Source organism: Bufo gargarizans, chromosome 9, assembly GCF_014858855.1.
Source record: "Bufo gargarizans isolate SCDJY-AF-19 chromosome 9, ASM1485885v1, whole genome shotgun sequence".
In the NCBI taxonomy this organism is placed as follows: Eukaryota; Metazoa; Chordata; class Amphibia; order Anura; family Bufonidae; genus Bufo; species Bufo gargarizans.
In genome coordinates this window covers 86,821,712-86,836,528 of record NC_058088.1, presented here as the reverse complement: position 1 = coordinate 86,836,528, position 14,817 = coordinate 86,821,712, and the positions used below count along the sequence as shown (strand labels likewise).

Sequence of the window (14,817 nt, the reverse complement as noted above, 5' to 3'; positions counted from 1 at the left end):
ATATATCTAAATTCTCCAAATGGCATTCAAGAAAACTTTCTAATTACCTCTCTGTCCATCAAAACCAGGTTCTCCTCTAATTCCTTTATCTCCTATGACACCTGGTCTTCCAGGCTCACCAGGAGCACCAGGTTCAGCACCCAAAACTTCACCACGTGCTCCTTTAAAACCAGGCAAACCAGGGATTCCTGGTTTTCCCGGTAGTCCATCAATGCCATCCAAGCCAGGAAAACCAATAGGACCTTCATCTCCACGAGGTCCAGTAAATCCTGAAAAACAAATGGACCACAGCCGTAAGAAATAAATTACATTAATTATCAATCTATATACTAAATGCATATTTGTTTTATACCTGGAGGTCCTGGAAATCCACCAAGTCCTGGGCTACCTGGTTGTCCTTTGGCGCCATCAAAGCCACGTAGCCCAGGAATTCCTGAGAATCCCTTTTCACCCTTGGGACCTAAGTGATAGATAGTTCAATGTATTAATTATCTCATTTTAAAAGACCCACAAGTAAAAAAAATGCAAAAGTATGACTCTCTATCTATGAATAAATGCAAGCAATACCTGGAAGCCCAGAGTTGCCGGGAATTCCTGGATCTCCAACTTCTCCAGCAATTATACATGGCAAGGTGAGGCCTGTCAGAACACAAAACTGTTAATTTCTCACAAATGACATTATGTTAGTGTGCCACAACCAAACATAGGAGGCAGATGAAAACAATGGATGTGCATTGGATGGTTGATGCAAAAGCTGCTGTAACGTGGGTTAAAGCTGTGGTTTAAAATATGTCACAGATTATGGATGATGAATGCATATCACAATGACCAGTGAATGAATCCTAAATGATGCAAACGTGCCAATAAGTGTACATATAACCCTGATTCCTAGAAATAGCAGCACCACAACCTAATTGCTCAACCTGTGACCCTCCAGCTGTTGTACAACTACAACTCCCATCATGCCCTGGCATAGGTTGATAGCTGTAGGCTGTCCAAGCATGCTGGGAGTTGTAGTTTTGCAACAGCTGGAGGGCCGCATGTTGGGCATCTCTGGCTTAGCACAAATGCCTGTAACTGGAACAAATAAGGCTCTGTTCAGTATTTTATTATCCCTAACCTCTCCACACCCTTAAATTACCTTAAACAGCTGTGAGGGGGCGACCCAGACTAAAATGCACAGACTACTATGCCGAAACCAACTGATTTCTTTTTTGTATTCAACCTTACACCTTTAGCATCTTCTCCTGGTGAAATAAAGCTTAAAAAATATTGCAAGTGAATATTGCTATCGAATGAAATAAGTTGCACTAAGTTTCAGGCTGCAATCTTTATTCCTTCATTCATTTTCAGACCACAGATAGGCAGTTTGCTACCTTCTCCTAGTTTCAGACATTTCTCAATTGGACACGTAATACATGCTGGATGTTAGGTTCTTTTGCCCAGGATGCTGCTGCCTTCGCTAGCTCTCATGTACCGGCACAGGTGCATTCCTGATGCTGATTCCTCTATACAAAGCCTGTATGAGCCGCCCTCTGTCTGCTTACCTCCCTCTCTACACTCGGATACAGTACAGCTTGTGTGATCGGCTTTTCATGAAAACTTGGATGCTTTCCTCTACTTCCTCTAAACTGCCCTATACAACCTCCTTCCCCACCCTGCTACTGTCTGTAACAATTAGAGAATGCAGAATGAAGACACCGTCATGAGCAGGGTGCTGATCAATCAGAAGCAGCTGCACAGCAGCTATGTGTAGGAGTTGCACAGACTCTACAGCAGTAAAACGGACATATATAATTAATTGTAGAAAGTTGCCTAATTTTGTTTTTAAGATCAAATGAACAATAAAAAAAATCAGTGCAAAGGTTGTCTGACCCAAAAGTCATTTTCATTATTGCCCTGAAAGTGATTACCATAACGTAAAAATGTCATACACCTATTAATAGATGTCCTGTTCCAGCGCTGAGGGCTTAGCCCCATTTTTATTTTCAGTCCCCTGTGGACCGGAAGTGTGACATCCGGATCGCCGCTATGTGCACAGCTGCAGCCATTCACTGTTTGAAGTGGCACATGACTGCTGAGGTTAGTGAATGGCTGCAGTGGTGCAGGTGATTATGAATTAGATGTCACACTTTTGGTCCACAGGGATGAGAATCAGTATGGAGCTGGAACAGAGCACTGGTGAACAGGTGAGGTGGCTTTTTTTCTTTATAGTAATCACTGTCAGGGCTATAATTATTACTATTTTTGGAGTCGGACAATCCCTTTAAGCAAACCAATAATTGTAAATTTGTTTACAGAAGCATTTCTCACTATTACTAAGATTAATGTAGGTGCACCTCTTGTGATACAATTGCGAACCAATTTGTATCTAAATACACATTAGTAAAGGATGTTTCCCATCCGCAAATTCATTGACTACTGTGACATTGAATACATTTTTTCACTATAATTGTGTGCTGTCCTACCTTCTTTAATTTGTAAACTGTAAAATAATCCTCTGTATTAATGAGGTTCTACAGTGGTAAAGGTCTTGTTTACACACTGAAAATTTGGCATGCAAAAATTTGGGGCATCTCTGGTCAAAAGTACTGTTACTCCAAACAGTTAAGCAAGCTAGAGATTAAATACACTTTTCAACATTTTAAGCAATATCAGTGTATTAATTTGGTTTTGTGATATTTAAGAGTGAAAAATTGAAAGGAGGACCTTTCAAAAGTATGGGAATCCAAGGATATTTGAGTGATCAGGTAACTTTGACCAAGGTCTCAGACCTTAAATAGTCTATAAGGGTTAGGGCTGTATTACACTAACAGATTATCTAACCAATTTCTATCTAATGAGACCAATAGTTGGTGTGTATAAAAAAAGATCTGTGTGTAAACGGTCAAAAAATCTGTCAGATAATATGTTGGTGTAATAGGCGTGTTTACAATAATTGTTAGGAAAGGCCAGATTATGCAAATTCCAAAGCTTTATAAATGCCCAGACTCCTCTAACCTAGGCCAGATTATGCAAATTCCAAAGCTTTATAAATGCCCAGACTCCTCTAACCTTGTCTGAAAAAACAGAAGCCATGGGTTCTTCTAAGCAGCTGCCTAACACTCTGAAAATGAAAATGGTTGAGGTCCACAAAGCAGGAGAAGGCTAATAAGAAATTAGCAATGTATTTTCAGGTTGCCATTTCCTCAATTCAAAATGTATCTAAGAAATGGTAGTTAACAGGAACAGTGGAGGTCAAGAGAAGGTTTGGAAGACCAAGAAATATTTCAGAGACAGCTGCTCGTAAGATTGTTAGAAAGGCAAATTAGAACCCCTGCTTGACTACAAAAGACCTTTAGGAAGATTTAGCAGTCTCAGGCATTGTGGTACATTGTTCTACTGTTCAGAGACACCTGTACAATTATGGCCTTCATGTAAGAGTCATCAGAAGAAAATGTCTCCTGTGTCCTCACCACAATATAACAATGTCAGAAGTATGCAACAGAACATTTTGGAAACAAGTCCTGTGGACGATGAGGTTAAAATAGAACTCTGGCCACAAAGAGCAAAGGTATGCTTGCATAAAAAAATAAATCACAGAATTTCATGAAAAGAACACCTCTCCATCCATTAAGCATGGGGTGGATGAATCATGTTTTAGGGTTCTGTTGCAGCCAATGACACGCGGACCATTTCATGGGTAGAGGGAATAATGTATTCAATGAAATTCCAGCAAATTCTGCAAGAAAACATAACACCAACTGTAAAAAAAAGGCTGAAATAGAAAAGAGAATGGCTTCTACAAATGGATGATGATCCTAAACACATCTCAAAATCCAAAATAGACTACCTCAAAAGGCAGAAGCTGAAGGTTTTACCAAGGCCCTGATCTGAACATCATTGAAAATCTGAAAATAGACCTCAAAAGAGCAGTGCGCACAAGAAGGCCAAGGAACCTCACAGAACTGGAAGAATGGATGAAAATCCCTCAAACAAGAATTGAAAGACTTCTGGAGGCTACAAAAAATTTACAAGCTGTGATACTTGCCAAAGGGTGTGCTACTAGGTACTAACCATGCAGGGTGCCCACAGTTTTGCTTCTGGCCCTTTTCCTTTTTTATTATTTCAAAAACGTAAAAGATGAAAATATATATATTTTTTTTTATTAAAATACAAAGGGAATTTGTCATCTTCAACTTTAAGCCTTTTGGAGACGATTTCATCTTCGATTTGCTTAACTGTTCACAATAACAGTAATTTTGACCAGGGGTGCCCACATTTTTGCATGTCACTGTAAGTAAATGGCACTTACACTCAACTTACAAAGGCATCACAAAATGTGATGAGAGGTTGCTGTAAGTTGACCTCAACACTATAGTGTATGTGTTGTTGAAAATGTTCTGTCTGCTACACTAGTTACTATTGCACCATTTTCACATACACATGAAGCACCTTTAGCTGTTATGGTAACATTAAAAATGGGTTAGCAAGCAGATTAAAACGTTGGCACAATTCCAAGCCTGAGGCAGTAGTGAACAACCACTGTGAATGGAAGCCTAAAAGCGGGTAACATTACCAGGGTACCACAGCATTCACCATCACAAAGCAAATAATGATTGACCAAAGTCAAAATCTGGCTTAATGTATAAAAGGTTGCTCATCACTGTGTACAAACATTCCTAAAATTGTCTACCAAGCTATGGATTGAATGACCAGGTGTAACATGCATGCAAATCCAGAGGTTCTAACCAGCACCAGGAGATCAGATGGATCCCACAGCTGTCTTTATCTTTAACCTCTAGGATCTATCCTCTCACCTCCCTCTGTGACTAAGTCTCCATTACCAACATTGTCCCCGCAGCAGCAGTCACCTATACCAGTTAAGCAAAGGATGACAGGTTAGACATAGGTAAGAAAATCCCTCAAGAGAGGAAGCTTTTCAGCAGCACAAATATATTCACATTCCCACATGATGATGTCTTAAATATTTATGTTACTAAGTGATCTACTCTTTATATAGAGTTCTTTTCATTTCTCAATCTTGAAGCCTTGGCTTTCAGCCTCTACCCATTGTGCTATGTTTCACAATATGGATGCTAACACTATTACTTTTTGGGCTGGGATGAATTACAGAACTCATTATTTCACTACTGACATGCAATAATTGCCTTTGAGCTCTGAGTACAACTTGATTATATTTGCCTTCAACTATTGTAAAATAGAAGACTCTTTACTAACACATCACCATTGTAGTGAATATATTTGGCTGATTTCACAAGTTAAATATGCAAAAGCAGAAAATTGAAAATAATTTATTAAACAAGCAAAAGCAGGAAGAGAAGGTACAAAACTTTTTATAAAAAAAAAACTCGAGTTGGAGAAGCATAGACTGCAGCTGACCCTCTGATAGCACTGGATATGTTGGAATGGATTCCCAAATCAGCTATCACCAAATAGCAATTGGAATAGTACTTCCTGCTGTTTTGTAATTGCCAAAAACAAACATATCATGAAAATTATTTGTAGAGATAAAATAGCAATTATTCATTTATTTTTGACTGACGGAGATGCACTGGAAAGAAAGAATCGAGAAATTGAGAAAGCTCGTCGGAAGAACGAGTGAAACGTTTTCAAGAAATCTACAGTAAGTCCAGTTGCCTTGATTTATTCTTTACAGATACTGGAAAGAAAGGAGTGTAAAAAATATACATATAAAAGCACATTATCATATATATGATTATATATCCTTATTTAAACATATATCCTTATTTAAACAGCCGCATTGAAAAATGCTATATATCTGCAGTTTGTTAAGAGATATCATATTTTAGAATAGTACATAGCACTAGCTTTTCAGCTGTACATAGCCATAGTATGTCTCCCTCTGCATGGCACAATCTCATATGAAGATTTTTTTTCTCTTGGATTCATATGGCAGCCAAGAAAACTGAAAACTAGTTGTATCCAATGCTGAAATATGGAGATATTTAGCCCTATGTATGTACTACAGAACCATAAGGATTACTGTATGGCCAGACAAGCTCCATGCTCATGGATCTGCTGTGTGCATAAGCCCAAATCATGTAGACTGTTTTCAAGTACTTCGCATAGTTGAATGCTTACATTTCAGTGCAGTGAGTTGAGAATGGCTAGTTTAGAAATAAAAGGTTGGCTGGAGTTACTCTTTACTACATAGGATGACGTACAATCTACATATACATAATGTTGCTTTACTTAGCCTACATCATCTTGAAATAAAACATGTTGCAGAATTCAAAAATGCCGTTTTACATAGCAGTAAGTATTCCATTTTTGTTTGCTTACTTTTAAAGGGATTCTGTCATGAGATTTGAGCCCTATAAGCTAAACATATGGCCATGTCGGTGCTAATAACATGAATCCTAAACTGCCCTTATTAAACCTGCTTGTGGCTCTATTACGTTAATCCAGGGTGCCCGCCTGCACCCCTCGCCGTCTGGTGCCCGCCTGCACCCCTCGCCGTCTGGTGCCCAGCGCCGTCTTCCTCACCTCAGCGCCGCCTCCTCAATCCACCCGTCCCTCTGCCAGATCCTGCGCCTGCGCACTAGGCTCAGCCTGATGCCCCGCGGAATCCTGGCAGCGGCTTTATTGAGCGAAGTGCGCATGCGCCGGCCTGATGCGCATGCGCACTTCGCTCAACTAAGCCGCTGCCAGGAGTCCACGGCACATCAGGCTGAGCCTAGTGCGCAAGCGCAGGATCTGACAGAGGGACGGATGGATTGAGGAGGCGGCACTGAGGTGAGGAAGCCCGCGCTGGGCACCAGACGGCGAGGGGTGCAGGCGGGCACCCTGGATTAACGTAAAACCCCTTGGGCACCTTAGGTAGGTGAGTGACAGCTTATAAAAACCAGTTTTTGGGGCTAATAGAGCCACAAGCAGGTTTAATAAGGCCAGTTTAGGATTCATGTTATTAGCCCCGACATGGCCATATGTTTAACTTATAGGGCACAAATCTGATGACAGAATCCCTTTAAGGGATCTGCTGAAAAATCTAATGGCTATGAGGACTATATCTACATTTACAAATATACAAAAAAATTAACACAGAAAAGAAATGAGTAGCAAATTATTTTTAGCTTACTGTATACTCCAACAGAAAATATTAACATGACAATTTATAGTACTATAAGTTGTCACCTTTCAGTAGAATAATTTATTTCAATAGAATAATTCTTAAATACATAGAAAAAAAGATACATAGTGGTTAAATAGAAGATCTGTAAAATACATACCAGGAGGTCCAGGTTCACCTGCTCGTCCATCCAGTCCCGGTAAACCTGGGTCACCAGGAAGCCCACGAGAACCAGGTAAACCTGGAAAGCCAACACCTGGAAGTCCACTTTCTCCTCGACTTCCCTTTTGACCAGGTTGACCTGGAAAACCCTTCTCCCCAGGGTTGCCAATTCCACCTTCACCCTAGACATTTAAACAAGCAATAATAAATCCACAAATCCATAACAAGCAAAACATATATGTAAAAACCTGATTTTCTTGGTCCAGAGATGGGTAACATAAACGGTGCAAGATCTAAGATACAAAACGCTGTGGCTTAGTGGTTAGTACTGGTGCCTTGCAGTGCTAGGGTCCCAGGTTTGAATCTAACCAAGGACATCATCTGCATGGAGTTTGTATGTAGGGTTGTTTCGGGTATTGGACTTTCAATACCCAATCGATACTTTTAGCCCGGTATCGATACAATACCAGGATTTATCTTTCATCGATAATAGGCTGTGCGCCATGTTACTTCAGCAGCACAGGGAAGAAGGAAGCAGTCTCTCCCTCCACCCTGTGCTGCCACCAATGAGAGGAGAAAGGGGAGGGGCTGTGGCCACTGCGCCACCAATGATAACTAACGTTTAATACATTACAAATGCAGGCGGTGGCAGAAACACATTGCCGGCTCCTGCCTCTGACAGGGTGCTGCGATCCGAGGCAATTAACCCCTCAGGTGCCGCAGGACACCTGAACAGGACACTTGAAGTGGGCATACGCGGCCACTTTCCATTCATTTCTATGGGCCTGCTGAAAATCTCTTGCTCGCTCAGCTATATTTGGAAGTCCTATAAAAATGAATGAAGTGTGGTGCACTCTCCTTCACTTTCATGGGCCCATTCTGGAGATAGCTATGAGTCTCAGAGGTGGGACCTGCACCTATATGACTTTGATGGTATAGCCTAGTATGCCATCAAAGTCTGAGATGACAAAACCTCTTTAAAGGGGTTGGCAACCTTGGTGCCTATTAGGTAGTTAATACTTGTGTGCCTAATAGGTAGTTAAAACTTGAAACAGACTTCTCATTGATGGAAAGGTAAATCAACAGCAATTGGTTTGTGAAATAGACAATGAGGTGGGTGAAGACAAAAATGCTGACTTGTAATTTCCCCCCCAAAAAATAAAAATAAATTTACAGAGAAAAATTATAAATAGGCAAATTAGATGGATTTCTTGATCTATTCTAAAGATTGTTGACAGTTGTAAGCCAGGTCATACATATGAAATAGTGCCAGACAAATGCTTGTTCAGTCAACAGCTTTTTCGTTCAACTTATACATACTAGCTCTGCTGAGCGTGCACACTAATTGAGAGGGGAATAAGCTAGTTTCAGACACCTCTGGTAGCATCTTATCTCCCTTGATAGCAAAGGATCATCATACTGAAATCCAATATTTCTGATCCTTCTTTCTCACAACATGCGCCATCAGGCAGAGTCAAAAGGCACCCAATTATGTTAATGTATGGGCATTTTTAGGGCCTACAATGCAAATCTTAATCAAATTAAGAAAAACTGTTAATTGTACATGCATTTATCTAATTTATGTTTAAATAGCTAAACAGTTCCATGAAAGCTTACAGGTGCGCCTTTTCGACCAGCAGACCCTGGTCGGCCATCCCTGCCTGGGTTTCCCGAAAATCCAGGTGCCCCTCTAAGCCCAACAGATCCTGGGTCTCCACGTGATCCTCTGCCAGAAGGAAATATTGGATCTCCCTTTTCTCCTTTTGGTCCTGGAACACCAGATTGTCCTGCAGATCCCTAAGGATAAAAAAGCAAATCTTATCAGGACACAAAATAAATAAGAATCAGTACGGTAAGGATAAGTTAATGCAGTGGACAATTAACTACAGAGTAATGGGGTGGATTCTTAACTGAAAAAAATCTGCAGAAATCTGACATAGCTTGTAGGTGGGATTATAGGTGGCGTTTCAAAAACCTCTTACACATGTAGCATAGAAAATCTCAGTGGAATACTGTGAATTTTCTAATTAAATTCTGCTGTGGATTTGCTGCACATTTGCACCACAGCTTTTAGTATAAAATATGTGGATTTTGTGCAGGTTCACAATGGACTTATTACAAAATTTGTGACAACGCCTGTCCACATCGTGTAGTCTCTGCCTATGGTAGGTTTCTGAATAAGAAACTAAGCCAGCCATCCAGTTGTAAATGCCTAATTTCAGTGGCCTTAAAAAGAATGTATCACCTATGTTTTGGGATTTTTTATTAATTAAAACAAGATACTGAAATATATACTTTTCTCACCATCTTCCTTCCTTTTATAGTCTGTATATTTTTTATTTATTTAATTTTTTGTAAGTGATTACAAGGTAGCCAAGTTGCCTGATCTGTTGCTCTGTTAACCGCAGTTAGAGATGTGGCCTTCACCTATTGTCATTGGTGGATTCTGTGTTATCTGCCTCAGTTTTATAATAGAGGTGTAATCCTTCATGTGATAATAATGAGATGACTGGTGAGAATTATTTTCTAAATAACAGAAAGTGTCTGTCTATTATGAGGCACAGGAACCAGTGTGAAAACTACAAAATGTATTTATTTATTTTTAAATATAGTTACATGTAAAATTAAACAAAAAAATAAAGAAAAACAATGTAAAAAGGCATATCATTGAAGAAATATCATTAACATAAAAACTTGATTTAAACAAAAAAATACAATTCTGACAGTACAGTTCCTATAAGTCTGCACAGTGCCACATACATGCTACTGTATGGGGCACAGTTTAAAGCCTCTCCTGTGCCTGTTCTTTATTTATAGTTTATTTATGGCCCTCCACCTTCCTGCATCATATTAACTAGAGCTTCTTGGTAAATTCAATCTGATCACACCTATCTGAGATACCTGAGAAAAGCATTTTGGAACATGTAGTTATCCAAGCTACTGCTTGCAGTGATTTTTAAAGTCAAGTTCATTAAAAGAAGCAAGCCAGATGCTGCACAGAGGAAATGGAGAACACTGTGATAATAATGATGAGGAGAAGAGGAGGTGGGTATACTTTCATGTGTCTCCTGGAGTTTCTCTTTACAAACACAATTAGGATGGATTCACACTTACCAGTTTTATTCCAGTTTTTGCTATATTTTGTGTACAGTAAAATCTATTCTGTCATTTTACACAAAAAAGCATCTAAAATCAATTTTAAAACAAGCACGTGTGAATAATACATTACAATGATTTATTTTATAGCCTATTGGCGTATACTGTACATACGATTAATCATTGGGATATTCTGGACATTGATACGTTATCCATCAAATTTTGATTAGAAAAGGCCCAATGACCACCAATCAGCAAGCATAGCGCTGAATATAAAAGTGTGCCTGGGTCTGGTACTGTAGATCAATCCCGTTCACATCAATGGAACTGGGCTGCAGTAACAGGCATAGTCCTCCATGCCGGAGTGCCAAATCCTCTCCATTCTACTCATTCTGACTCACACCAATTAAACATTACCTATTTTAAAGTAACCCCATTCAAGGGCACTGCACTGGAATTTTGAATAATAATACATTAGGCATAAGTACTTTACAGAAGTAATAATCCCTTGCAGCATTATTCATGTCTTGCCTAGATTTTTCTAAAGTAGAAAAACATTTTTTACCTCTGATTAGTTACAGTTATACAAAATTTGCTTACAGGAGGTCCAGATGGGCCCTCTGATCCTCTTCTGCCAGGATCGCCAGGTTGTCCATCGAATCCAGGAAATCCATCAGTTCCTGGTGGGCCTGCAGGTCCGGGATCTCCAACTCTTCCATTGCCAACAGTACCACCACGGCATGCACAGTCACCAAAGTCTCCTTAAAGTATGAAAACATAAAAGCTTATAACAATCCTGAAGCACAAAATGGCTTTGGTATGATGAATATAACGCATTCCTCCAGCGGCAATACTTCATACATAGACTTCATAACAGAAAGAAGAAAATACAATAATGTTGGTATCACACTGATATTAAATCACAGATTTGCCATTTCCTTTCAGAGACAATCTCCAACAAGCATTTGTTTCCCAATGTCTCTATGTAGAATGTTTTTTTTCCACAGTTTCACATTTGAGAACTTGTTCTAACATGTCTCCTGGCACTGTTGCCACATGTCTCCATCTGTCCAGGCAGACTGGGAACTTAAAGTCGCTCTGGAAAAAGGAGATTTTTTTTTAACTTACCAGTAAAATCTCTTACTCGCTCTTCATTGGGGGACACAGGAACCGTGGGTATAGCTATGTCCTCTAGGAGGCATTGACACTAGCAAAAGCTGTTAGCTCCTCCCCTGGCAGCTATACCACCTCCGGCCTGGAGAGAGAGCTTCAGTTTGTGTACAAGCAGTAGGAGAAGCAAGCCAACCAAAGAAAAACACGTGGAACTCCAACCATGTCAAAGGACCCAACAGGGTTCTAACCAGCAGCAGCCACAACTGTGGTCGAGCAACAATACTGGGTGGGTGCCGTGTCCCCCACTGAAGAGCGAGAAAGAGATTTTACTGGTAAGTTATACAAAAATCTCCTTTTCTCTCCCATATTCATTGGGGGACACAGGAACCGTGGGATGTCCAAAAGGAGTCCACAGGGAGGAAAAAACCACAGACACATGAAAGCAAGCGTCCCTGTAGGCATCTAAGAACTGTCGTCTGTAAGACCACGCGGCTCAAGGCAGCGACCGCCGATGCATAAGTATGCACCTGGTAAATTTTTGTGAACGTGTGTAAGGAGGACCAAGTACCCGCCTTACACAACTGTGCAGCCGAAGCGCGATTCCCCTGAGCCCAAGAAAGTGCCCACCACTCTGGAGTGAGCCGTGACACCGAAGGGCGAAACCCTGCGCTTCAGCACTTGCAGACCTAATCCAACGTGCAATCGCCACCTTGGAGGCCGCCAATCCCTAGCGAGGACCCTCCGGAAGACAAAAAGGGGTTCCGTACGCCGAAAGGGACTAGAGGCTGTCAAATAATGATCAGAGCTCTGACAGCGTCCAATAATGTAACTCCCTTCCGTAGGGTGTGAAGGAGAAGGACAGTGAAGGAAGGACCATTTCTTCATTGATATGGAAGTCAGACCTTCGGGAGAAGAAGGAATGGGCCGGAGAATCGCCTTAACCTTGTGAAGAACCAGGAAGTGTTTTCTGCAAGAGAGCACCCCCAACTCGGACACCCGTCTGATGGATGTGATAGCCACAAGAAAAAACTACCTTCTAGGACAGGAGCCGGAGTGAGATCTCCCGCAAGGGCTCAAAGGGAGAAGACTGGAACGCTGAGAGAACTATATTCAGATCCCAAGGCAGTAGAGGAGGACTGGTACGGAGGAACCGTATGTGCCACTCACTGAAGGAAGGTTTCCATGGGCACCAGGGGAACCAGAGGACGCTGGAAAGCTGCCCCAGGATAGAAGTGCCAACACCTGACCCATCAAGGAACTAAGGGCTAAACCAAGGTCCAACCCTGATTGTAGAAAGGATAGGACCGTGGGGAGAGAAAAAGCGGAGTGAGGGGATGTCCCAGCTTTCACAGAAGCCCAGGAAGGACCTCCAGGTCCTATAATAGATCCTGGGCGATGCAGGCATCCTGGCCTGAATCATAGTGTGGATGACGTCTGCCGAAAACCCTCTCCACATCAGAATGGCGGTTTCAAAAACCATGCCGTCAACCAAAGACCCTATATGTTGATGTAAGACCGGACCTGTGAAAGAAGGTCGTCTCTGAGTGGCAGTAACCAAGGGACGTCTCCTAGAAGGAGAACAAGGTCGGCGTACCACACACGACAGGGCCAATCCGGAGCGACTAGGATTTGTCAGAATACCCTCCATCTTGATCTTCCATAGAACCCTGGGTAGGGGAAGGGGAAAAAACACGTAAGGAGAGAGAACTCCCGCCAAGGAGATATCAGGGCATCCACGCCGCATGCTTCCGGAACTCTTGCTTGGAGAAAAAGGTGGGAAGCTTTCGTGTAGATAGAGGAAGGAGTCCCTGTAGAAGAAGGGATGTGGAGGGCGCCACAGCCCATCAGTTGGGATCGGAGCGTGTCTGGAAATGGAAGGCCACCAAACGAATACCTAGTGCAAATGCAAATGAGGGAAGGTAGTAACGTAGGAACTACCAAGGCATGCGGGGTGGCAATGAACCATGAGCTAGAGGAAGAAAAAGACAGGAGAAGAATAGGCTCGGTCTAAGCCCATTCCCCGTCTGAGACTGGCGCTATACAGAAGTAGCCAAGGATTAAGTGGCTGTGCAAAAACTCCTCCTGAGGAGGAAGCCAGGAAAGGGGAGTCACACTGTATTGCTATCCCCATACCCCAGCAGAGTAGGTGGCCACTCGCAGAGGCCACCAAATTCAGTGCTAGAAAGTCCACCACCTGACGAAAGAGCTGTGCAGTAATAACCCAAGTATGTAGTGGTAAAGCAATACCGCTCCCACAGTAGTAGCCAGCGCTTGCCCCGTCAGCGCAAAACTGAGGGGGGGGCCTGAGACTATCCTTAGAAGCCACGTACCATATTGCCCGAGTTAAGCAGAGCTAACCTTAAAAACTCTACCTGGAAGGGCGCTGAACAGGAGCAACTGCCAAGCTAGCGCCAGGGTAGGACCCCTACCTGAGGGGGATGTCCCACTGCAGCGACCACGAACTCGAGCATTAGCAAAAAGCTGCACCTGTGGAGGAGAACGGGGCGCAGCTCAGCATCTTTCTGGGAGGTGAAAGTAGGGTGGGAAGAATTAGCGCCAGAGTGCACCCCCCTACCAGGGAACAAAGTTTGCGCCCCAGCAGGCCGCAAAGCGGCGATCCAAGCTTCTGCGCAAAGCCAATTAGGGTATTGCTATCCCCTGCATCGGCCGGATCACAGAGACCAGAGCAGAGCGCGAAATGCGCCCACCCGGCAACGGATGGGGGCTCCATCTCGTGGTGCTGGCCGAACGCATGGGCGGTTAACCCCCTCTGGAGCGGTGCGCCCCACGTCCGCTCCCGAAAGGGGTGGATAATGGTGGTAGGTGCAGGCCTCATGAAGTGATTCCTCCTGTCGGGGAGCGGAAGCCTCCTGCGCTCCCCTCTCTGCATGTGTTACCGTGCGCTCCAGGACACAGCAGTGCGGTCGGCCTCCCGCTATTGGAAGCGCCTGCCAGAGGATTCCACCGCATTAACCCCTTATGTGATGTTGTCCCGGCTTGGAGGACAACAATGAGCGACCTGTGCCAGGGTTTTTTCCAGAGGGGGAGTGGCTGCTGGGCTATGCTGAAGCCCTGTGCCTGTTTGAAAACTATTGCCACCAAGAGGGAGGGAGGGGGAAGACCAAACGACCCAGGAGGGTTAAACATACTTACCTAGTCCCGTGTACTCACCTCATCGTCATCCTCTTCTCCTGCAACCATCTTCACCCTTCCTCTTCTTCAGCAGGGTCACCCCTTCAGCTACTGGCACCGTAGTGGCAGGACACTGGAAGGGGGACTTGGATGGGTGACCCTTCTTCTGGCGGGAGGCAGGGGAGCGAGGCTGCCCTGGTCCACCTTGTCTTCTTGTGGGG

General features: G+C 42.9%; 1 protein-coding gene across 5 annotated transcripts in view; it reads right to left on the bottom strand.

Annotated features, from left to right (window-relative positions):
* The window catches only part of COL4A6 (collagen type IV alpha 6 chain), a 233,904-nt gene that overhangs the window by 43,680 nt on the left and 175,407 nt on the right, over positions 1-14,817 (bottom strand). For 4 of the 5 annotated variants that reach the window (XM_044268451.1, XM_044268454.1, XM_044268452.1 and 1 more), the window contains 7 exons: positions 10,952-11,112; positions 8,873-9,052; positions 7,254-7,437; positions 4,800-4,853; positions 568-639; positions 353-460; positions 48-269 (listed from right to left, as the gene is read on the bottom strand). In XM_044268451.1, coding sequence (XP_044124386.1) covers positions 48-269; positions 353-460; positions 568-639; positions 4,800-4,853; positions 7,254-7,437; positions 8,873-9,052; positions 10,952-11,112 — 981 coding nt within the window. The remainder of the gene's footprint in view (positions 1-47; positions 270-352; positions 461-567; positions 640-4,799; positions 4,854-7,253; positions 7,438-8,872; positions 9,053-10,951; positions 11,113-14,817) is intronic. The other variant, XM_044268455.1, reaches the window with a different exon arrangement.